Source organism: Theropithecus gelada, chromosome 7a (genome assembly GCF_003255815.1).
Source record: "Theropithecus gelada isolate Dixy chromosome 7a, Tgel_1.0, whole genome shotgun sequence".
Classification (NCBI taxonomy): domain Eukaryota; kingdom Metazoa; phylum Chordata; class Mammalia; order Primates; family Cercopithecidae; genus Theropithecus; species Theropithecus gelada.
In genome coordinates, this window is record NC_037674.1 from 57,048,274 (window position 1) to 57,074,037 (window position 25,764).

Here is a 25,764-nt window from a genome sequence, read left to right on the forward strand (position 1 = left end):
TCTTTATGTGGACTTTTCTCCTGAGTGTCTGCGTCTCACCTCTCCTCCTGCCTTTTTTTTTTTTTTCAAAGGCACCTATCTTTGAATTTAGGGCCCACCCTAGAAATCCAGATGGTTTCATCAAAAAATCTTTAACTTAATTCCATCTGCAAAGATTGTATTTCCAGATAAGTCCACTTTCACAGGTTCCGGGTGGACATATCTTTTGCAGGGCCACTATTTGACCCACTACTGAGGGCTACAAGGAGTTAAGTGGATAATGGAGTTTATGCTTTGAACAGCTGCAGAGGCACCTTCTGCCTTCAGGGACTGCTTGGGAACCACCAGGGCAGGAGAATCTTGGGGTTTTGGCACCCCGCCTCACACCTGGATTGCTCTGACTCTGCAGGTGGATGGGAAGAAGTACCCCAGCTCGGAGGATGGCATCCAGGTGGTGGTGATTGACGGGAGCCATGGGCGCATGGTGAGCCACATGAGCTTCAGGAACTCCATTCTGCAGGGCATACCGTGGCAGCTTTTCAACTATGTGGCGACCATCCCTGACAAGTGAGTCTGTGCCTCTGCTTCTGGAATTGGCTGCTGGCACAGCAGACCCCTGGGCAAGGGCCCCCTCCCTCGCACAAAGGCCCTCATCACAGATCAGTCTGGAAAAGCTCAGGCAGTCTCTACAGCCTGCCCACAAATCATGGGTGTTGGACGAGAGTGTCCTTGCCTGTGGACTCTGGTGTTGGAGCTGGGCTGCTGTGAATGTAGGTCAGGCGGAGGCAGGCGGGACAGCCCTGCTACACATGGGAAGGTTGCCCTGGCCCTCTTCGCTACACTCCCGGCATGATCTCATCCCCTCCCACACCTTCAATACTATCCAAGTGCTGGTGGCTACTATCTCCAGCCTAGATCTCCTTCCTAAGCACCCGACATTCCAATCCAACTGCTACTTGGACAATGTCACCTGGACGTCTTGTATGGAACTGAATTCTCAGCCTTTTAAAATGTTTAACCTCCCAAACCAGTCACTATCCTACTTCTTCAGTTTTGATGAAATCATCATAGTCCATCCTGATAGCTAGGCCAGAATCTGGGCATTCTGTTTGACTCCTTTCTTTCCTCCACACACTATCAATTCCACCTGCATTACTGCTCTCCTGCTGGTTCCCTCCACAGCATCCTCTCTTCTGCTGCTCTGCCCAGGCCTTTGCTGGTCATCACCAGCACTGTTGGCATAGTCTCCTAACGGGCCTCCCTCTTCCAGTTGCCCCAACTCCAACCCATCTTCCATATTGGCTGCTGGTTTAAACTTCTTAAATGTAGGGAAAACCTGTGTCCCCTCTCCTTAGCAATCTTTGGTAATTCCCCAATACCTTACAAGTCTCCCCACATTGCCTCCTTGGTGAGGTCTTTTCCCATCCAACCCAAAAGTTCTATCTCAGCTGGGCACAGTGGCTTACACCTGTAATCCCAGCACTTTGGGAGGCCGAGGTGGGCAGATCACGAGGTCGGGAGTTTGAGATCAGCTTGGCCACTATGGTGAAACCCCGTCTCTACTAAAAATACAAAAAACTTAGCTGGATGTGGTGGTGCGCACCTGTAGTCCCAGCTACTCGGGAGGCTGAGGCAGGAGAATCACTTGAACCCAGGAGGCGGAGGTTACAGTGAGCCAAGATTGTGCCACTGCACTCCAGCCTGGGTGACAGAGCAAGACTCCATCTCAAAAAAAAAAAAAAAAAAGTTCTACCTCTGCTAAAGCACTACTCACAATAGGTCTGGTGGACACATCTGTTGCCCCTTGAAGAGTGTGGCCTTCTCAATGTTGGGGCCGTGTCTAACTTCCCTTTGCATTTCTAGCACAGAACATGGCTAGTTCACTCAGGAGCCACAACCTGGTGGAAAGTCTAAGCACTTCATGTGGTACCTGCTACATAGTAGGTGCTTAGTAAACATTAATAGTTATTGAATGAAAGCAAATGTACTTCCCAGATGCTGACTCCATGAGGGGCACGATGTGAACTGGGTACCCGGTGAGATTTTGGATAATGGGATTTTGCTTAACCACATTTACTCCCTCCCTCATTCCCCCATCAGATGCTCCTTCGGCTTTCTATTTTTCATATGCAGATTCAGACAGAAGGACAAGGTTGACCAAATTCGGAAAAATAGTTATTATCTAGAGATCATGCCGTTTTGGGCAGAGGATTTTCTTTTGAAATGGAAGAGGATGCAGAAGCTTGGAACAAGAAACTAGACTGCAGTGCTACTCTGTTTGGAACCGTGTGCAAGGCTCCTTCCAGCCCGAGCAGCAGCAACTCTCTGGGGGAAGCCCTTACTGGAATGGGCCACTCCCTGGGCTGGTGCTGGGTACCCAGACAGGCATTGGTACCACTAGACCCCTCTCTAACCTCCTGGAAAGCAGCAGGGAATGAGGCAAGGCAGGTCCTGTCCTACTGTGGCTACGGGCCTTGCCTAGCCTGGCCCACCCTTCCTACCCCATCCAGCAGGCCACTACTGGCCCCAGGGTCCTGGGGAGAGAAGAGGGCAGCTGCTCACACCGTAAACATCTAGCATGGCTTCTGGGAGCTGCCTGTGCCCTGCCACTCTGTGGGAGACTCCGTGCTGGCTGGTGCACGGGCTTCAAGGCCATGAGGATGGCATACCAGGCAAAGAAGTGTGCCCAACACAGGCAGGCTTCTGGGCGTCAGTGGGAGGCGGTGGGGACAAAAGAAGCCTGTCTCCCTGTCCCGCTCATGTGAGCTAACCTAGGTCCCCATCAGGAGGGCAGGACCTACATTTGAGTCCCATAAGTAGGAAGGTTAGCTCCAACAAGGGACCATTAGCTTTTGTTCTGAAATGAAACAATGCAGAAATATCCTCCAGAGAACAGATCCTGAATCTAGAGTGGAGGATGTGTTAGCGATGAGCCCTCTCTCCTTAAGGGGCCTCACCCTACCAACCCTTTGGGCCTCACTCTCCAGCCTTCCTCAAGGGCCTGAGGCAGCCCCAGCTCCCTTCCTATCTATCCTTATTTCACACAAGCCCTTTGCATCTTAAGATCTTTCCTGCTGCTCCCAGTGGGACACAAATAGGGGTAACAACAGATTCCAGAATCCTATACAGTTTTTCCATGTCTGGACTGTGGTCTGTGGTTACAGAGTTCCTTTGAGATACGAACTGGATGCCCCATTGAGCTTCTGCCCCATTTCTATTCCCAAGGGAGGTGCTCACTTCCTCCTGTCTGGCCCAGCATGCTGAGTCTGCCACTGTGAAGGCTATCTTCCCAGCACTTTGGACTGAATACACCCCGAGGCAGGGGATAGACACTCCTTATTCCCAAGTCGAACTTTTGCAAGTTGGGACCTTCAGGCTGGGCACACACATTGCTCCAAACCTCTGCCTCTTTCAAGCACATTTCCCTTTGGCAGGTCCTCTGAGATACTTGGTAACTATTTGCTTCAATCTCCCCATTTGCAAAATAGAAGCAATAGCCCTGTCTTGCCTGACCAGAGAGAGAGATGACATGAACATAAGAGGTCAATCTGAGCTCCTGATACAATCTGAGCTCCTGATACAACCCGAGCATCATGGTAATGACATGGTGTTCTCCCCAGAAAGACTTCAAATCTGGCCATGCTCTTCCTGCAGCTCAGAGGAAGCTGGCTCTGGACTGTACTAAGCCTGTGTCCATCGAAAGAAGACAGCAAAAGAAAGATGGGCTCCAAGAGAAATCTTCTAGCATGGGGCTTCTAGAGCTTTAATGTATATACGATCTCCTGCAGATCTTGTAAAAACGCAGATTCTGATTCAGAGAGTCTGCAGTGGAGGAATTCTGTGGTTCTAATGAAATTCCAAGAGATGCCAAATGGAGCTGGTTTCTAGAACCTTCAGGATCTACAGGAGCCCCTGGATGGTTTTATGATTTGACAGATGCCCCCCTCCTTCTTCCCTCACCTCCTCTCTCTCTCATCCCTTCCTCCTTCCTTCCTCTGTCACCACATTTCTATGTGGTCTTACCTAACCAGGGCTGAGAACGTTCAAGGGAAGAGATGCATATTGAAGTCCTACTGTGTGCCGAGCCCTGGCATGGCGTGCTCTGTTTACAGCCTCTCCTCTGTTTGGAGAGAGACATATAAATGTGGTGAGCTGAGTCCAGGCTTGGAGAAGGCCGTGGGCATCAACTGTGGCCAGATGTGTGGGAGGGAGCTCAGGATGTTCGTCACCACATGGAAAGAGCCCATCAGCTCAGAACACAGGAGAGGCTGCCCTTTCCTGAATCCCTGGCCAGGCCTCTGGGCACTGCTAACTCCAGTCCCACCACGCACAACCCAACATCCCTCCCCATGCCCACTTGCCCCAGTTTGCCCTCTCTCTGGTCTAATTGGTTTCTTCTCTCACAGTTCCATAGTGCTCATGGCATCAAAGGGAAGATATGTCTCCAGAGGCCCATGGACCAGAGTGCTGGAAAAGCTTGGGGCAGACAGGGGTCTCAAGTTGAAAGGTAAGGGTTTGAACTGGGGTTTAAATTGACCCCAAAACCAGAGAAGGCAAATGCCTGGCATGGAGGTTGCTGTCGTCTTTTGCTGAGTTGAGAACATGCTTTGTACTAAACTTGGGTACAACCTCAGAATCCCCCACACAACTAGTGGTCTACTGGAATGGATGGGCAAGATGCCACCTGTTTACCACCCCCACACTGCAGCAAATTTATTATAACTTGCTACCAGCCACTGAAAGAAAATTGCTAGAGTTGTTCACTCATTTGCTTGGAAAGTGGCCCTTTATTCAACAAAAGCATCATAAGAAAAGTAGCTTAGCCTCACCCTCCTACCCAATTCCTGCTATTCAGACTGGCCAGGGGTCCTGCATCTTCTTCAACATTCCAGCTGGTGCCTAGCATTTGTATAGTCCTTTGCAGCTTGCAAAACTCTTATTTGTTCCTCTGAGATAGGTAGATGAAAAGAAAACTAGAAGCCCAGAGAACCTACATGGTTTGTCCAAGGCCAGGCAGCTCTTTGGTGGTGAAGCCTAGCACAGGTTTGCAGGCTGTGCTGGAACAAGCCATCCAGGAGGGACCTATCAGCATGACAACCATTATATCACAAAAACTAGGTGCAGGGAGAGTCCTCAGAGAGGTTGTGTGGGCGGTAGAGCAGCTCCATGGGCAATAATGATAATGATCATTGTGGTTCTGTTTAATGTTCAGCCTTGCACTTTGCAGAACATGTTATAATTATCTCACTCATTAATAACCTGTACACCAGGTACTATTATTTCCATTTAAGATGAGGACACCAAGAATTTAACAGCCAAGCCACTTGTTTAAGGTTAGGACTTGGATCCTAATCTTCCTAACTCAAAGCTGGGCTTCTTAGTTATACACCATCCTCACTATGGAAAATATCAAAATCAGAAGCCCATCATATGGGGCGATAAGAAAAATCAGAAGCAATGCAAACCCTTCAAACCAGCCAAAGGAGAACATAAGGAAAAGAGAAGTATCCTTTCCAGCCCAGTCCTGGAATCATTTTGGAGCCTCTGTCTTTTAAATTAAGATCCCGGTTGCCAAAAGTTGATGTATGTAAGGTGACCTAAGTTGAATGGCACTTTCCCGGTGGTGATAAATGCATGTTGCCTGCCAGGATGGGCTGAGTATAGATGTGGATTCCCATGCCCCTTGGATGCTCAAGCTCTGAACTGCAAGATGGGGAGTGCTGTGTGGGGTTCAGGGGGTTAGAGTTCTAATGTGGGCTGCACCATTTACTACACACTCTTGGTCAAATTCCTTCACCTCTCAGAACTTCTAAAGCCACAGAGTGATAGGGCGGGGGAGGAGATCTTGTAGATCAATGCCATTGTCTGATGGATGGGAACACTAGGCTTCAGAGAGGGGCAGGGACTTGCTGGTGGTCCTAGGGGCAGTTCGAAGGTAGGCAGGTTCCTAGGAGGTCTCCTCCCTTACAATTTGCCCCATTTCCTGCTGTGCATGGCTCCCCTGTCAAAAGCAAAGCCATCACCCTGCCTAGGTGGCAGTGAGGCTCAGGTGAGACCCTGCCTGCCCCATACAAATGCATGTCAGGCACCATCAGTAGCTGAGCACAGAGCTCTTCCCAAAGGGCCACAGTGCAGTGTGGCTGGGGGGTGCCTGGTAGGGGTGGGGGACTGGCGATGGGGAGCCCTGGAACGGGGTGGGGAAGCCGTCCTCTCATAGGGCTTTTGCTCAGGAGACTCATCATTGCTTTTCAGAGCAAATGGCATTCGTTGGCTTCAAAGGCAGCTTCCGGCCCATCTGGGTGACTCTGGACACTGAGGATCACAAAGCCAAAATCTTCCAAGTTGTGCCTATCCCTGTGGTGAAGAAGAAGAAGTTGTGAGGACAGCTGCCGCCTGGTGCCACCTCGTGGTAGACTATGACGGTGACTCTTGGCAGCAGACCAGTGGGGGATGGCTGGGTCCCCCTGTCCCTGCCAGCAGCTGCCTGGGAAGGCCGTGTTTCAGCCCTGATGGGCCAAGGGAAAGATATCAGAGACCCTGGTGCTGCCGCCTGCCCCTACTCAAGTGTCTACCTGGAGCCCCTGGGGCGGTGCTGGCCAATGCTGGAAACATTCACTTTCCTGCAGCCTCTTGGGTGCTTCTCTCCTATCTGTGCCTCTTCAGTGGGGATTTGGGGACCATATCAGGAGACCTGGGTTGTGCTGACAGCAAAGATCCACTTTGGCAGGAGCCCTGACCCAGTTAGGAGGTAGCCTGGAGGGCTGGTCATTCACAGATCCCCATGGTCTTCAGCAGACAAGTGAGGGTGGTAAATGTAGGAAAAAGAGCCTTGGCCTTAAGGAAATCTTTACTCCGGTAAGCAAGAGCCAGCCTGACAGGATTAGGAGCTGGGGTGGAACTGGCTACCCTTGGGGAAGAGGCAAGCCCTGCCTCTGGCCGTGTCCACCTTTCAGGAGACTTCGGGCAGCAGGCTGGGACTTGGACTAGATGACTCTCAAAGGCCCTTTTTGTTCTGAGATTCCAGAAGTCTGCTGCATTTCACATGGTACCTGGAACCCAACAGTGGAGGAAAACATTTCCACTGATATCCATGATGCTCGGTGCCCAGGGCACACGGGATGGAGAGGTGAGAACTAACGCCTAGCTCGAGGGGCCTGCAGTCCAATGGGACAGGCAGTCAGGTCCATGTGCACTGCAATGCCAGGCAGAGAAATCACAGAGAGGTAAAATGGAGACCAGTGCCATTTCAGAGGGGAGGCTCAGGAGGGCTTCTTGCTTGCAGGAATGAAGGCTGGGGGCATTTGCTGGGGGGAGATGAGGCAGTCTCTGGAATGGCTCAGGGATTCAGCCCTCCCTGCCGCTGCCTGCTGAAGCTGGTGACTGCAGGGTCGCCCTTTGCCCATGCCTCTCCGGCCCACTCATGATGGAGAAGTGTGGTCAGAAGGGAGCAAGGGGCTTTGCTGCTTATGAGCACAGAGGAATTTGGTGTCCAGGCAGCCCCGCCTCTGACTCTGAGAGGGTGGAGTGAAGTCCACAGAAGTGAGTTCCTGCCTTGGGGCCTCATTTGCTCTTCATCCAGGGAACTGAGCACGGGGGGCCTCCCGGAGACTCTAGATGTGCTCACACTCCCTTGGTCTGGGATTTCCGAGCTGGAAATATAGAACATATCTAGTCCAAAGCCTTCATTTTAACAGATGGGGAAAATGAGCCCCCAAGATGGGAAAGAACCACATAGCCAGGGGAGGGCCTGGGGAGCCCCACCCTAGCCCTTGCTGCCACACCACATTGCCTCAACAACTGGCCCCTGAGTGCCCAGGCACTCCTGAAGTAGCTTCTGGAAATGGGGACAAGTCCCCTCGAAGGAAAGGAAATTACTAGAGTAGAATGACAGCTAGCCACTCTCTTCCCTCCTGCTCCCAGCGCACACAAACCCGCCCTCCCCTTCGTGTTGGCGGTCCCTGTGGTTTTCACTTTGTTCACTACCTGTCAGCCCAGCCTGGGTGCACAGTAGATGCCAACTCCCCATTGGTGCTACCTAGCTCTCCTGTCTCTGCAGCTCTACAGGTGAGGCCCAGCAGAGGGAGTAGGGCCTGCCATGTTTCTGGTGAGCCATTTGACTGATCTTGGGTGTCTGAACAGCTATTGGGTCCACCCCAGTCCCTTTCAGCTGCTGCTTAATGCCCTGCTCTCTCCCTGGCCTACCTTAGAGAGAGCCCAAAGAGCTCCTGTAAGAGGGAGAACTCTATCTGTGGTTTATAATCTCACACGAGGCACTGGGGTCTCCCTGGGTCTTGTGATGAACTACGTTTATCCCCTTTCCTGCCCCAACCACAAACTTTCCTTCAAAGAGGGCCTGCCTGGCTCCCTCCACCCAACTGCACCCATGAGACTCGGTCCAAGAGTCCATTCCCCAGGTGGGAGTCAACTGCCAGGGAGGTCTTTCCCACCAAACATCTTTCAGCTGCTGGGAGGTGACCATAGGGCTCTGCTTTTAAAGATATGGCTGCTTCAAAGGCCAGACTCACAGGAAGGACCTCTTCCAGGGAGATTAGCGGTGATGGAAAGGAGAGTTAAAATGACCTCATGTCCTTCTTGTCCACGGTTTTGTTGAGTTTTCACTCTTTTAATGCAAGGGTCTCACACTGTGAACCACTTAGGATGTGATCACTTTCAGGTGGCCAGGAATGTTGAATGTCTTTGGCTCAGTTCATTTAAAAAAGATATCTATTTGAAAGTTCTCAGAGTTGTACATATGTTTCACCATACAGGATCTGTACCTAAAACTTTCTTTCCTAAACCATTCACCAAGAGCCAATATCTAGGCATTTTCTTGGTAGCACAAATTTTCTTATTGCTTAGGAAATTGTCCTCCTTATTATTTCTGTGTGTAAGACTTAAGTGAGTTCGGTCTTTAAGGAAAGCAACGCTCCTCTGAAATGCTTGTCTTTTTTCTGTTGCCGAAACAGCTGGTCCTTTTTCGGGAGTTAGATGTATAGAGTGTTTGTATGTAAACATTTCTTGTAGGCATCACCATGAACAAAGATATATTTTCTATTTATTTATTATATGTGCACTTCAAGAAGTCACTGTCAGAGAAATAAAGAACTGTCTTAAATGTCATGATTGGAGATGTCCTTTGCATTGCTTGGAAGGGGTGTACCTAGAGCCGTGGACATTGGCTCTGGTCTGGAAAATTTTGCTGTATTATAGTAAACATACAAAGGATGTCATCATCTTGTCTGTTTCATTTTCTATTAAAATGGGCTTCATTTTATCTAGGGATAATAACTTATCTAAGGATAGCCTAAGATAACCAGTTATCTAAGGATAATAAGGCTGATGAAATCACCCCATGTGTCTGCCTTACTTCCATGGCTTTATTCCCAAGAGCTAGTCATATGTCAACATCCTACTCTGCCCTGCCCATGGCGGGGGGCGGGGGCGGGCGCGGGGGATGTCCATAAAAGCAGGTGGAGATGGTTCAAAGAAAGAAAAGATGTCATTCATATGGCCAGCCATGTCCAGAACATGATGCATCCTCCACATTTCTAAGCGGTCAGGAGGCTGTCACTTCAACTCCCCTCCCTGATGGGGAAGCCAAGCAGAAGCAGCACTCTTGTTTTCCTCCCAGGCCCTGTTTGGCCAGAGGCCAAACACATGTTTGACAAGAGCATGGGGCTGAGGTGGCAAAAACAGGTCCAAATCAAACTGGCAGACAAGAGAGGTAGGCACAGGTAGAGGGCACCTCAAGCAGTGCTGGAAGGGGTCTGGAGGGGAGACAGTGAGGGGCAGAAGTTACAGCAGGTGAACTGGGAGTGGTCCGGAACTGCCTGTCCACAATGGCAGCCACTAGCTTCATGGGGCTACATACATTTAAATTAATTTAAATTAAATGCAATTACAAATCCAGTTCCTCAATCACACTGGCCACATTTCAAGTGCTCAATGGCTATGTGTGTCTAGTGGCTGCCATATAGGATAGAGCTGATATAAAACATTTCCGTCATCACAGAGAGTTCTTCTTTTGATGATTTCCAAAGAGCTTCTGGGTCTTATACATTGAGGTTAAAAACAAAACAACTATGTCTCGTGTGTGTGTGTGTGTGTGTGCGCGCGCGCATCTGTGTATGGTCAATCCACTTAAAGGGGCTGGTACCAGACTGGTGGTTTTAAGCTGCCAATACACAAATATATCTGGCAGACTAGCTTTGGGCATAAAGTCAGCTGTGCAGTAGAGAGTACATGGCCTCTACCTTCAGGAAACTTTGCCAGGAGAAAGAGATTACATCTGCACACTCAGTCGACAAATATTTTTGCACCCCTGCTCTGCGACAGGCACCATGCACACAGAGGAACACACAATGACCCCATGGAGAACATGAAATTATCTGCCCAATGAGTGGTGTGGAGGGGTTCTGAAGACGGGGAGTAGTTATTACCTGGAGTGGTCAGGGAAGGTCAGTGAGTGGAAGTAGGACAGGTGTTGGCCTGAGAGAGGATAAGAGAAGGGCCTTTTGTAAGAGGCACAGTCTGACAGAGGGTCAGCTATCAGGGTGTGGGCTTCAGGACACCTGGACATAAATCAAGGATCAGTCATGAGAGGCAAAGTGGAAGGTGGGTTGGACCAAACACAGGGCCAGCTTTAGGCCCTACCGACTGTGATGATAGAGGGTGGTGGGTTACTAATGACTTCTCAGCCAGAAGTGTCACTGCGTGAAAGAGAGCACAGCCTACTGGTTCAGTAGGTGCAATAGAAAAGGCATCCAGGGAGGACTAGGAAAGCAGACGCCAACGAGGAACCATCAAGTAACGGGACACTGCACCCAGCTAGACATGCAGCAAAAGAAGCCACAGAGAGGTCAGGGTGGAGGGACAGGCAGGCACTTCAGGGTCCTTCAATATTTGTCCCTGCAATAGTCACCAAATCCCACAGGTAGTCACTGTGCAATGCATTAGGTGACCAGTGGGCACCTCCCGTTCCTTCCACAGGGAGACAGACAGGATGCTCTGCTCTGCCTCACCAGCCTGGGAGGGGACAGGTCAGAAAAGTGTGGCAGATGAAGTTTTGCAGAATGCATAGGAATGAACCAAGTGAAGAAGGGCGAAGAACATTCCTGGTGAGGCAATGGTGCTGAAAAGGCCTGGAGGTGATGTGTAGGAATTGCTGGAGGAAAGGGGGTGGGGCTCCTCCCCACAGACTGGAGGGGAGAAGGCGTGGACGTTCACTCATGGAGGCTGGGGTGGCTTTAGAAGTCAGTGCAGTGACAGCTAAGAACATCTGCCTAAAGAAAACGCAATGGCACAAAGCCAGAAGCAGGCGTTGGGGGAATTTTATCCCCATACCCACAGGCACACAGGTTATGCTGAGTTGAGCACACAGGCAGTCTCTGAGGTAGCATATGCCTGCATCTCCAGTCTGGTCACCCATTCCTTCCTCATCCCCAGTCCCCAGATGAACCCTAATGCTCATCCCCTCCCACTGGTTCAAGGATTTTAGAGTCCTCATAACATGGTGGATGACCTGACCCACCCTGCCCTCTCTCCTCTTGGCTCATGCCTACTCATGTTCCAGGACGTAGCTCCACACAAAGCCTTCCCTGACCCATGCCTGGCAGCTTTCTCCTTCCTCCCCTGGGTGCAGGGCCCAGTGCCTTGATATTGCGCCCCCTGTCCCAGGCTGTCATTCACTCCTTCCCCCCAGACTGTAGCCTCCTACAGAGCATAGGCCACAGGTTTTCCCATATCTGGCAGAGTTCTGCTGGGTAATGTATGCTTGCTGTGTTGAACAAAGGCATAAAAGCTGACCCTGGCACAACCCTCTGGCCTCCAGTACTGAAGTCAAAATCCCGATGCCCTTTGACCCCATCCTAGCTGTTTTAGCCAGGGGGCCAGGTACGCGGCAGGCGTTTTCTCAACCACAGAGAAAGGAGTAGGATGTGGGTGGTGGGAAGGGCTTAATCCTGGGAGGATCAAGTCCACAGACACCCGGCAGTGCCCTCATTTTCTGAGGGCTGGGTTGGGGTGAGAAGGGGAGCAGATAGAGGGAATGGTGAGGGCTGGGGGAGGGGATGGAGGAAGGGAGGAGCTCATTGTCCCAGGACCTGCCCTCCCTCACAGAAAACAATCAGGAGCATCAAACAGAATCCACAACATGCATGACTCAGCTTTGAAAGCTATAAAGCAGCTTGTCTAACCCACAGCCAGTGGGCTACATGCAGCCCAGGATGGCTTTGCATGTAGCCCAACACTAATTCGTAAACTTTCTTAAAATATTATGAGATTTTTTTGCATTTTTTAAAAGCTCATCAGCTATCGTTAGTGCTAGTGTATTTTATGCATGGCCCAAGACAATTCTCCTTCTTCCAATGTGGCCCAGGGAAGCCAAAAGATCAGACGCCTATGCTCTAAAGCCTGCTACTCAGTGTGGTCCATGGGTCAATGGCATCAGCATCATCAACAGCAGCCGGGGGAGGTGGTTCACACCTGTAGCCCCAGCACTTTGGGAGGCTGAGGCAGGTGGATTGCTTGAGCCCAGGAGTTCAAAACCAGCCTGGGCAACATAGCAAGACCTTGTCTCTACTAGAAAAAAAAAAAAAAATTCAGCACCACCCTGGAGTATAACCAGGAGCTGGTTAGAAATGCTCAATCTCAGGCTCTCCCAGATCAGCTGAATCAGAATCTGCATTTTAAGAAGGGACCCAGGGTAGTTGTTTGCAGAGTAAAGTTTGAGAATTGTGGTTTTTTGTTTGTTTATTTTTTTGTGAGACAGAGTCTTGCTCTTTAGCCCAGGCTGGAGTGAAGGGGTGCGATCTCGGCTCCCTGCAACCTCCGCCCCCCAGGTTCAAGCGATTCTCCTGCCTCAGCCTCCTGAGTAGCTGGGATTACAGGCGCCTGCCACCACGCCCGGCTAATTTTTTGTATTTTTAGTGGAGACAGGGTTTCACCATGTTGGCCATGGCTAGTTTTAAACTCCTGACCTCAGGTGATCCACCTGCCTCGGCCACCCAACGTGCTAGGATTACAGGCGTGAACCACTGCGCCTGGCTGAGAAGTGTGGTTTTAGGAGTCTCTAAGAGACCAGGCACAGTGGCTCATGCCTGTAATCCCAGCACTTTGGGAGGCCACAGCAAGAGGATTACTTAAGCCCAGGAGTTTGAGACCAGCTTGGCAACATGGCAAAACCTCATCTCTACAAAAAATACAAAAATTAGCCAGGCGTGGTAGTCCTGTGTGGTCCAGGTGTGCCTGTGGTCCCAGCTACTACAGGATCACTTGAGCCTGGAAGATGGAGACTGCAGTGAGCTGAGATTGCACCACTACACGCCAGCCTGGGTGATGGAGTGAGATCCTGTCTAAAAAATAATAAAAAAATAAAATTAAAAAGACCCTAAGACCCTAGGCAGCAGGTTTAGAATGGATTTTATATAAGGCTGCCCAGCTCTGATGACATGAAGTGTGGTGAACAGAGAGCTCTGGGCTAAAAATCTGAAGGCATCCAACTGCTCCCCTTGACTGCAAGATTCCTTTGTTCTTCCCCTGGTCCCCACACACTAATTACTGAGGACAAGGAACATGTCTACAGAAAAGTTAGGCTTAGGTGTTATTCATGGTGAGAGCAAAAGAAAACAGTTCTCTGACACACAAAGGCTTAGAAAGAGTAGCACTTGGCTGCTTTTCCAGAAAATGTTACTCTAAGGTATTTTCTAAATCAGATAGAGAAACAAAATCAAGAATTTAAAATTGGGGTAAGGGGAACAGGAAAAAAAAAGCCAGCAACCAACCCTAAAACCACAAAGATATTGCAATAAGTTTTATAAATATAAACACAGAATTCAGTGCAAAGCCAAAAGCAATTTTGAGATAGACAATTGTTAATATTTACAAAGGAAAATTGGGTTTTACAAACCCGGGATATACGGTAATAACAAGCACAACGGATACAAGGAGGCAGTGTGCAGAGGGGGTGGCTGTGTTAAGCTCTTCATCTTCTCTCTCTGTTTTTTTTGTTTATTTGTTTGAGACAGAGGGTTTTGTTTTGTTACCCAGGCTGGAGTGCAGTGGCATGATCCTAGCTCACTGTGACCTCAACCTCCCAGGCTCAAGTGATCCTCCTACCTCACCTCCTGAGAGCTAGGACTACAGGCTCAAGCTACCATGCCCAGCTATTTATTTATTTATTTATTTATTTATTTATTTATTTATTTATTTATGTTTTGTAGAGATGGGGTCTCATTGGGTAGCCCAGGCTGGTTTCAAATTCCTGAGCTCAAGCAATTCTCCTACCTCAGCCTCCCAAAGTGCTGGGATTATAGATATGAACCACCATGCTCGGTTTCTTCATCTTCTCTTGTGGGAGGAAATTGTTTCATGTTGTTTTAGACATTAACAGATTTATAATTATAGGTTTAAGAAGGAAAAAAAACTAATGATGATAATGAACAGCATTTAAAAATGTGACATCTCCCCACCACTGCAGAAGAAAAAAACAAAAAAATACAGCCTCCATAAGGAGAGGTGTCAGAAAGATGACATGAAAATGACAGCACAGCACCTGGGTAAAAAGGAGTCCAGCCACTACAGCAGTAACAGTACGTAACCAACCTAGGTTTCCCAGCGAAAAAATGAAAGACCTTCAGGTTCTATTAAGAAAACAAAATTAAATTATTTGTTGCCTACAGGCTTACCACTATAAACATTGGCTGCTCAAGTATGGTCAGTTTTTAGAGACCACCTTTCCTCTCTTCGTATTTAGCTGAACTTGCTTAGCTTCCCATGATTGGAAAAAACTCGGCAATCCCCATCCAATGCAACACACACACACACACACACACACACGAAATTGGCTCATGCAATTACAGAGACCAACAAGTCCTAAGACCGGCAGTACACAAGCTTGAGACCCAGGAGAGCTGATGGTGTAACTCCAGTCTGAAGACTGGCAGGCTTGAGACCCAGAAGGAGCCAATGTTTCAGCTCAGCCCAAAAAGCAGTGTCTCAGCTCAAAGGTTGTCAGGCAGAAGGAACTCTCTCTTACTCAGCCTTTTCGTTCTATTCAGGCCTTCCACTGTTTGGATGAAGCACCACTCCCCCACATTAGGGAGGGCCATCTGCTTTACTCAGTCTATCAATTCCAATGTCAATCTCATTCAGAAACGTTCTCACTGAAACTCCCAGTATCATATTTGACTAAATCTCTGGGTAGCCCCTGGCCCAGTCCAGTGGACACATAAAATTCACCATCCCAGATTGCCTCTTTCCTTCTTCATTTCCTCAAATTACACAAACACAAAGAAGTTATTTATAGCGGAATTTTGCTGAAGATTTAGGAATACGGCATAGCAACAGCTTCAAACAGAATATTAGTCATCATTTCCCAGAAGTTCCTCTACCCTCCCATTCGCCTCCACACACCTTAAGTAAATTCCTGAGTCGGGCTGCTACTAGAACATCAGAATTCTCCTTGCCTTATCAGGTATAGAATTGTTGCTCTCTCATCAATAAAAAGACTGGTCCCAGACATTTCTTTTACTTCAATTAATTAATTAATTTAGAGATGAGGTCTCACTCTGTCACCCATGCTGAAGAGCAGTGGTGCGACCTTGGCTCACTGCAACCTTCACCTCCCAGGTTCAAGCAATTCTCCCACCTCAGCCTCCTGAGTAGCTGAGACCACAGGTATGTGCCACCACACTCAGCTAATTTCTTCTATTTTTTGGTAGAGATGGGGTTTTGCCATGTTGCCCTGGCTGGTCTCAAACTCCCGAGCTCAGGTGATCTGCCTGCCTTGGCCTCCCGAAGTGCTGGGATTACAGGCATGAGCCACCGTGCCTGGCCTTAGGCATTTCTTTTCATATCCAAACAGTCATCAAGATGCTCTGCTGAGCAAAGAACTCTCTCTCAGGGGTCACTACCTTTCAGCAGTAGAAACGATCTGCAGAGGCCTTGCAATTGCAGCCTGTCTTCAATGTGATCAGGTTGGGAGCAGGATGGTCTTTTCAAGGTCCTTGATGTGTCAGTTTATGGAATGGGAATTGCTGAGGCAATAGATGACAGTTACCCCCATGTTCTGTGGAAAAGCTCCTAGAGTAGCTGTGAAGGACTTGGTAAGAAGTGGTGACCCACCTCCAGGCTAAGGAAGAGAAGGCTGGAGGGTCACTGAAGGGGAGATGCCCTGAAGGAAATTTACAAACGAGTCCATGTGCTATTGGGTTTCCCCTCTCTCAAAGGGTGCATCCTGTAAGCCCAGTGAGAGGTTCCAAGAGAACCCCTCTTGGGGAGATGGCAGAGATTTACAAAAGGAAGAGACTGACATTTTACTTCTCAGCTGGACACTTTCTGAGTGCCTAAAACTCATAGGTCATCCAGCTGCTGTTGGAGCTGGGGGAGACAGTTTTCTGGAGAGCCTGCCTTGCATGCCTGTCATGTGGAAAGGTAGAGGTTGAAGGTGCCTCTTGCCCAGAGATGACCAAAGGTAGATGTAGGCTGGAGCTGCTGCAGTGCCTGGAAGGATGAAGGGCAGCCTCTGGGTCAGTGTACTCACTCCTTTTGGCTGGGCAAGGATGTGTGAGGCTTCCCACGAGTCAAGTGTACACTGTGGAAATTAGTGCAGCCCTACTGTGAGCTAGTTTGAAAGGGCCGTGTTGGAAGTGGCTGCCTGCTTAGGTGAAGGGGTTCCTGATAGAAAGAGGATATAGGGTAACTCCAAGGGGTTTCACCAGTATTCAGCTGGAAAATGTCTTGCTCAGATCAGTTGGTAAGGGGGATCTTGGAATATTCTCCAAACATGCCAAACAGACAATAAATGACACCTGCCATAACAAAGGACACTTACAAACCCTCTTTCTACCATAACACAAATTATTAAAGATTTTCTTTTTTTTTTTTTTTTGGAGACAGAGTCTCGCTCTGTCACCCAGGCTACAGTGCAGTGGCACGATCTCGGCTGACCGCAAGCTTCACCTCCTGGGCTCACGCCGTTCTCCTGCCTCAGCTTCCCGAGTAGCTGGGACTACAGGTGCCCGCCACCACGCCCATCTAATTTTTTGTATTTTTAGTAGAGACGGGGTTTCACTGTTAGCCAGGATGGTCTCGATCTCCTGACCTCGTGATCCGCCCGCCTCGGCCTCCCAAAGTGCTGGGATTACAGGCGTGAGCCACCGCGCCTGGCCTATTAAAGATTTTTAACCCCTCTTCTTCCAATCCCCCCACTTATGTGCCCCTGCTGGAGCCAGCAGGAATAGGAAGAGATGGGAGAAGTGGAGAGAAAAAGCAAAGTGGAAGACAAAAGAATAGCTAATGTCCCCATTCTCTCCTGGAGGTGCTCAAAAAGAAGTGGGTAAGAGCAGTAGTGTGCAGGTAAACTCAATTGGAAGCAGGGGTAGGGGGGTGGTGGGTGGGAGAAGCCCTGTTTGTAGTATTTGTTGATGCCCATAGTATAAATTCTCCCATCATGGCTGATTTTCAGCTGCAATTGTTTCACAACCAGCTTGTAAAATTCCTATTTAACAATTGGTTTTTACCAGCTGGTCCCAGCCAGCTCATCACTGGCAGAAGACTGAGTCAACAAAGAAGGTTTAAGATAGCACTGAGTCCAGGCATGGTGGCTCACACCTGTAATCCCAGCACTTTGGGAGGCCAAGGTGGGCAGATCGCTTGAGCCCAGGAGTTCAAGGCCAGCCAGGGCAACATGGAAAAACCCCAACTCTACAAAAACCACAAAAATTAGTTGGGTGTGGTGGCACCCGCCCGTAGTTCCAGCTACTCAGGAGGCTGAGGTGGGAAGATCACCTGAGCTCAGGGAAGTCAAGGCTGCAGTGAACTGCGATTGTACCACTGTACTTCAGCCTGGGTGACAGAGAACATCCTGTGTCAAAAAGAAAAAAAAAACAAAACAGCATGGAGAAAAAAAATAAAACTCCTTCCCAGTTTGTACCTTTCAAGATCAGCACATTCAACCAACCAATTACACAAAGTGGGAAGAAAGACTGCAAGGACTTACACTCCCTTGGAAAGAAAGAATTAAGCTGTTAAAATGAAATTCTACTTATTTGCATCTTTTAAATAATTATTTCTCCTTCATATTCTAGAGGGAAAACACTCGATATATGGTTGAATAATGACACAATGTTGGGGATCAGGAATGCTTTCTTAAACAAAACATCAAAGGAAAAATCATCAAAATTGGTTGATATGCCTACATAAAATTATTGAAACTCTAAACAATATTGACAGTAAATAAACTGAGGAAATGAGTTTAAAATACATATCCCAGAAAAGAAATTATTATCTTTGGATGTCTAGCCATCTTCTGTTTGCCTCCAGATCAATTCTACATCCTTCCCTGCCCTGTATAGGCCCCAAGAGGCCAAGACGTGTCCAGCAGCCGTTGCCTGGCCCTCTGGCTCCCTGTTGGGTTTGGCCAATTGGCAGCACCGTCAACAGATGGAAGGGAGGAAGGAAAGTGCTGGCTTAGGGAATTCATGCCACTGTCTCCCTTTTTACTGCGTCTCTGTGAGTTGACTGTATCCCTCTAAGAAAGACGAGAGCTTTGGTCAGGAGTCCTTTCCCGGTCCCAGTAATTGCCCTCTCTCTCAGCATCCAGGCTTAGCGGTGGTAACTGGCCCCCACTTTTGCAAGCCCAGGGCTACTGCACTACTCTTTGTTGGGGTCCCTAAACTGTATGCACACAATTTGCAAACAATCCTGCCATTAAATGCACCGTTATCCATGCCATCTGCTTCCTGCTGAGATTCTGTTTTTATATATGAGAGGCTCTTACAAAGCAGTAAGGAACCAAAAAAAAAAAAAAAAAAAAAGAAAGAAAGAAAAGAAAAACAACAAAAGGGGGCCAATTTACATAAGAAAAAATATAAATGGCAAAATGGCAAAAGATATATTTAAAAACTAAACCTTGTTGGTAATTATAAAAATGCAAATTGAAACAACAGTGAGATGATATTATCCACCTAGTAAACTAGAAAATAGTAAAAAGAACCATAAAAGACAGAAGAAATGAATGCTCTTAGACAATGAGGATAGAAGAATAATTTGGTACAAATTTTCTATAAAGCAATTTAGTACTATGTAAAAATGACTGCAAACTGTATTCAGACTTTGGCTCCAAAATTCTGTCAAAGAATTTATCCTAAAGAAAGAGCTACAGAAATGCACAAGAATTTATGACAAAGATATTCACTGCAGCATGTTATATGATGATGAAAACTGTAAAACAACCTAAGTAGTCAACAATCAGATATTGGCTAAATATACCATCACAAAGAAGATGAAAGAAAAAACTTACAGACAAGCAAATGTTGAGAGATTTTGCCACCACCAGGCCTGCCTTACAAGAGCTTCTGAAGGAAGCACTAAACTTGGAAAGGAACAACCAGTACCAGCCACTGCAAAAACATGTCAAATTGTAAAGACCATCCATGCTAGGAAGAAACTGCATTCATTAACGGGCAAAATGACCAGCTAGCATCATAATGACAGGATCAAATTCACACATAACAATATTAACCTTAAATGTAAATGGGCTAAATGCCCCAATTAAAAGACACAGACTGGCAATTGGATAAAGAGTCAAGACCCATCAGCGTGCTGTATTCAGGAGACCCATCTCACGTGCAAAGATGCACATAGACTCAAAATAAAGTGATGGAGGAAGATCTACCAAGCAAACGGAAAGCAAAAAAGAACAGGGGTTGCAATCCTGGTCTCTGATAAAATCAACTTTAAACCAACAAAGATCAAAAGAGACAAAGGCCATTACATAATGGTAAAGGGATCAATTCAACAAGAAAAGCTAAGTATCCTAAATATATATGCACCCAATACAGGAGTACCCAGATTCATAAAGCAAGTTCTTAGAGACCTACAAAAAGACTTAGACTCCCACAAAATAATAATGGGAGACTTTAACACCTCACTGTCAATATTAGACAGATCGAGACAGAAAATTAACAGGATATCCAGGACTTGAACTCAGCTCTGGACCAAGCGGACCTAATAGACATCTACAGAACTTCCCAACCCAAATCAACAGAATATACATTTTTCTCAGCACCGCATCACACTTATTTATTCTAAAATTGACCACATAATTCGAAGTAGAACACCCCTCAGCAAATGTAAAAGAATAGAAACCACAAGAAACTGTCTCTCAGACCACAGTGCAATCAAATTAGAGCTCAGGATTAAGAAACTCACTCAAAACTGCGCAACTACAAGGAAACTGAACAACCTGCTCCTGAATGACTACTGGGTAGAAGGCAGAAATAAGGATGTTCTTTGAAACCAATGAGAACAAAGACACAACGTACCAGAATCTCTGGGACACATTTAAAGCGGTGTGTAGAGGGAAATTTATAGCACTAAATGCTCATAAGAGAAAGCAGGAAAGATCTAAAATTGACACCTAACATCACAATTAAAAGAACTAGAGAAGCAAGAGCAAACACATTCAAAAGCTAGAAGAAGGCAAGAAATAACTAAGATCAGAGCAGAACTGAAGGAGACAGAGACACAAAAAACCCTTCCAAAAATCAATGAATCCAGGAGCTGGGTTTTTGAAAAGATCAACAAAACAGACAGACCACTAGCAAGACTATTAAAGAAGAAAAGAGAGGAGAATCAAATAGACACAATAACAAATGATAAAGTGGATATCTCCACCAATCCCACAGAAATACAAACTACCATCAGAGAATACGATAAACACCTCTATGAAAATAAACTAGAAAATCTAGAAGAAATGGATAAATTCCTGTACTCACACACCCTCCCAAGACTAAACCAGGAAGAAGTTGAATCTCTGACTCTCTGAATATTCAAACAGGTTCTGAAATTGAGGCAATAATTAATAGCTTACCAACCAAAACAAGTCCAGGACCAGACAGATTCACAGCTGAATTCTACCAGAGGTACAAAGAGGAGCTGGTACCATTCCTTCTGAAACTATTCCAATCAATACAAAAAGAGGGAATCCTCCCTAACTCATTTTATGAGGCCAGCATCATCCTGATACCAAAGGCTGGCAGAGATACAACAAAAAAAGAGAATTTTAGGCCAATATCCCTGATGAAGATTGATGCGAAAATCCTTAATAAAATACTGCCAAAACGAATCCAGCAGCACATCAGAAAGCTTATCCACCACGAACAAGTCGGTTTCATCCCTGGGATGCAAGGCTGGTTCAACATATGCAAATCAATAAATGTAATCCATCACATAAACAGAACCAACGACAAAAACCACATGATTATCTCAATAGATGCGGAAAAGGCCTTTGACAAAATTCACCAGCCTTTCATGCTAAAAACTCTCAATAAACTATATTGATGGAACGTATCTCAAAATTATAAGAGCTATTTATGACAAACCCACAGCCAATATCATACTGAATGGACAAAAACTGGAAGCATTCCCTCTGAAAACTGACACAAGACAAGGATGCCCTCTCTCGCCACTCTTATTCAACATAGCATTGGAAGTTCTGGCCAGGGCAATCAGGCAAAAGAAAGAAATAAAGGGTATTCAATTAGGAAAAGAGGAAGTCAAATTGTCCCTGTTTGCAGATGACATGATTGTGTATTTAGAAAACCCCATCGTCTCAGCCCAGAATCTCCTTAAGCTGATAAGCAACTTCAGCAAAGTCTCAGGATACAAAATTAATGTGCAAAAATCACAAGCATTCCCATACACCAAGAACAGACAAACGGAGAGCCAAACCATGAGTGAACTCCCATTCACACTTACTACAAAGAGAATAAAATACCTAGGAATCCAACTTACAAGGGATGTGAAGGACCTCTTCAAGGAGAACTACAAACCACTGCTCAAAAAAATAAAAGAGGACACAAACAAATGAAAGAACATTCCATGCTCATGGATAGGAAGAATCAACATCATGAAAAATGCCATCCCCATCAAGCTACCAATGACTTTCTTTATAGAATTGGAAAAAACTACTTTAAAGTTCATATGGAACCAAAAAAGAGACTGCATTGCCAAGACAATCCTAAGCCAAAAGCACAAAGCTGGAGGCATCACGCTACCTGACTTCAAACTATACTACAAGCTGCAGCAACCAAAACAGCATGGCACTGTTACCAAAACAGATACATAGACCAATGAAACAGAACAGAGACCTCAGAAATAATACTACACATCTACAACCATCTGATCTTTGACACACCTGCCAAAAATAAGCAATGGGGAAAGGATTCCCTATTTAGTAAATGGTGCTGGGAAAACTGGCTAGCCATATATAGAAAGCTGAAACTGGATCCCTTCCTTACACTTTATGCAAAAATTAACTCAAGATGGATTAAAGACTTAAATGTAAGACCTAAAGCCATAAAAACCCTAGAAGAAAACCTAGGCAATACCAATCAGGACATAGGCATGGGCAAAGACTTCATGACTAAAACACCAAAAGCAATGGCAACAAAAGCCAAAATTGACAAATGGGATCTAATTAAACTAAAAAGCTTCTGCACAGCAAAAGAAACTACCATCAGAGTGAACAGGCAACCTACAGAATGGGAGAAAATTTTTGCAATCTATCCATCTGACAAAGGGCTAATATCCAGAATCTACAAAGAACTTAAACAAATTTACAAGAAAAAAATGACCCCATCAAAAAGTAGGCAAAGGATATGAACAGACCCTTCTCAAAAGAAGACATTTATGCAGCCAACAGGCATATGAAAAAATGCTCATCATCACTGGTCATCAGAGAAATGCAAATCAAAACCACAATGAGATACCATCTCATGCCAGTTAGAATGGCGATTAAAAAGTCAGGAAACAACAGACACTGGAGAAGATGTGGAGAAATAGGAATGCTTTTACACTGTTGGTGGGAGTGTAAATTAGTTCAGTCATTGTAGACAGTGTGGCAATTCCTCAAGGATCTAGAACTAGAAAAACCATTTGACCCAGCAATCCCATTACTGGGTATATATCCAAAGGATTATAAATCATGTTACTATAAAGACACATGCACATGTATGTTTACTGTGGCACTATTTACAATAGCAAAGACTTGCAACCAACCCAAGTGTCCATCAATAAGAGCCTGGATAAAGAAAATGTGGCACATATACACCATGGAATACTAAGCAGCCATAAAAAAGGATGAGTTCATGTCCTTTGCAGGTACATGGATGAAGCTGGAAACCATCACTCTCAGCAAAATATCACAAGGACAGAAAACCAAACACCACATGTTCTCACTTGTAAGTGGGAGTTGAACAATGAGAACACATGGACACAGGGAGGGGAACATCACACACCGGGGCCTGTTGTGGGGTGGCGGGCTGGAGGAGGGATAGCATTAGGAGAAATACTTAATGTAAATGACGAGTTGATGGGTGCAGCAAACCAACATGGCACATGTATACATATGTAACAAATCTGCACGTTGTGCACATGTACTCTAGAATTTAAAGTATAATAAAAAAAAAAAAGAAAAGAAAAAAACAAATTGGCTAAATACATGGAGGTATATCCTCCTCCCCAAAATAAAGATTAAAAATGATTAAAATGTTGATAATTAGATAGAGCTGGGTTACAAGAAATGATGACCCACTCTATTTTTTGTGGGTACATTTAAGATATTTCCATGATAAAGTTTTTGAAAATTAGTAATAACCATTTTAGAAAATACTTAGCATTACCAATCAAGAACTTTAAAAGAATCATCATTTTTTTGGACCTATTAATTACATACATATCTGGGAATTTAGCCTAAGGAAATACAGCATGGGTATAAAGATGCTCATTGTGGCATTATTTATGATGACTTGACAGGTTCAAATAACCTAAATGTTCATCTGCACAGAAATGACCAAATAAATTATAGTCTCATTTGATGAACTATTAAACTTCATCAAAATAATATTTACAAAGGGTTTGTAATAACAAACGACTCATTTGCAGAGTCAGTGGCAGAGGCCCTTTGGTTTCTGAAAGTCACAGAGTATTACAAACAGAAAGACCTGTGAGCGCAATGGGCCCGGCGCTCCCCATATTAGAGGTGTATTGACACACACACGCGCACACACACACCAACCAAGCTCCCACCCCCTCCTGTTGTGCCACTGCCCCAGCTTCCAGACTGCCTCTGTGTCCACTCATGCCTGCTCAAATCTCAGCTTGGTGGCCACCTGCTCCAGGAAGCTTTTCTCTGGCCTCCCTTGGAAAATCCCTGTTGCAGGCTACCAGCACCTTGCACAGTTGCCACTGTACACTGTGGGTGGGTGTATTTGATTCAGGCCCTCTTCTTCCATACCCTGCTGCCTCTCTGCTCCAGAGCCTTTGCACCTTTCCCCTTCCTCCTGATTCTGCATCTCAAAGGCCCAAAGAACTGGCTTGAAGTGGCAAACTCCTCCTCATTGGGCAGTTCCCCTGGTTAAATTCCTCTGGGAAATGCTGGCCCACTCCAACTGAGGCCCATCGGGGTGATGCACTCAAGGCACACATTGATTTTAAAACTAGAAGTCGGAGCCCTTGGCCGGGTGCAGTGGCTCACTCCTGTAATCCTAGCACTTTGGGAGGCTGAAGTGAGCGAATCACCTGAGGTCAGGGGTTCGAGACCAGCCTGACCAACATGAAGAAACCCCCGTCTCTACTAAAAATACAAAATGAGCTCGGCATGGTGGTGCATGCCTGTAATCCCAGGTACTCGGGAGGCTGAGGCTGGAGAATCACTTGAACCCAGGAGGCGGAGGTTGCGGTGAGCCGAGCCGAGATCGCACCATTGTACTCCAGCCTGGGCAACAAGAGTGAAATTCCATCCTGCCCCCTCCACCAAAAAAAAAAAAAAAAATAGGATCCCTCAGGGAGTTTTAATTTAGAGCAAGGATCTCAGATAATTTGTAAGGAAGGTTCTATCCTAAGGGAGTCAGAGACCTCCTTTGCATTAGAATAACGATCCCTATTGTCTTGTTTCTTCCAGACCCTGGCATGTAAACCCCATGCCTAGCAGGACTTGTCACCCTGTTTATAGAAGAGTTGAGGCCCAGGTAAAGCAAGTATGGCGTTCAATGTCATCCAACTTGGGGCTGAGGTAGGAGGCATGATCAAAGGGGCCCCAGTGTTTCTAGGCCTATGGCTGAAGCTCTCTCCCGCAGGAAGAATGCGGGCTGGCCTGAAGAACAGATGCAAGGCAGACCAGATGTCCCTGGGCATTCCTTACATTCCACCGACTGCAACCCTCCTTGGCTGAGAGCTGCCAAGTCCGGGCTTCCAATTCATCAGCTTGGAAACTTCACCTCAGAAACTTCGGCAGACTTCTCCGGAGAAAATGAAAATTGCCCTAGGTCTGCCAGGGAACAGTTGATTCAACAAGTTGATTCAACAAGATCTATGAAGAGTTGACCAAGTGGCCCCAACTGCAGGCTCAGGTTTTCCCAGATGCTGGATCAAATGGAAAGGGGTCCAGAATCTCAAGTCTCTGGCTTGTGACACTTGGGCACTTGGGTGGGACCTCCTGAAATCTGCCTACCAAAAATTTCCTTGTACCAGCAAGCAGCATGGCCAAACTGTAGTCTCCTGCAGACCCCCAGGGACTCTGGCAGCTCTGCCCCTTTCAGGGCAAGCCGTCTCACCTGAGAGCAGGTCCTCAGCCATGCAGGTATCTGAGAGGAGAGCACCAAGGTGGTGGGAACGGCAGATGTTTCTGCCTGGAAGGAAGCTGACCTGCTCTGCTCTGGCATACCCTGCACTGGGCAGGTGACCATTCTCCTTCTGGAGCAATCCTCTGTGGCCCATGCAGAA

General features: G+C 46.7%; 1 protein-coding gene across 3 annotated transcripts in view; it reads left to right on the forward strand.

The window, feature by feature from the left end:
- The window catches only part of CEMIP (cell migration inducing hyaluronidase 1), a 173,364-nt gene extending 164,155 nt beyond the window's left edge, over positions 1–9,209 (forward strand). For all 3 annotated transcript variants that reach the window (XM_025390719.1, XM_025390720.1, XM_025390718.1), the window contains 3 exons: positions 389–546; positions 4,386–4,486; positions 6,232–9,209. In XM_025390719.1, the coding sequence (XP_025246504.1) occupies positions 389–546; positions 4,386–4,486; positions 6,232–6,359 (387 nt within the window). In that variant the 3' untranslated portion in view covers positions 6,360–9,209. The remainder of the gene's footprint in view (positions 1–388; positions 547–4,385; positions 4,487–6,231) is intronic.
- Positions 9,210–25,764: the final 16,555 nt, after the last annotated feature.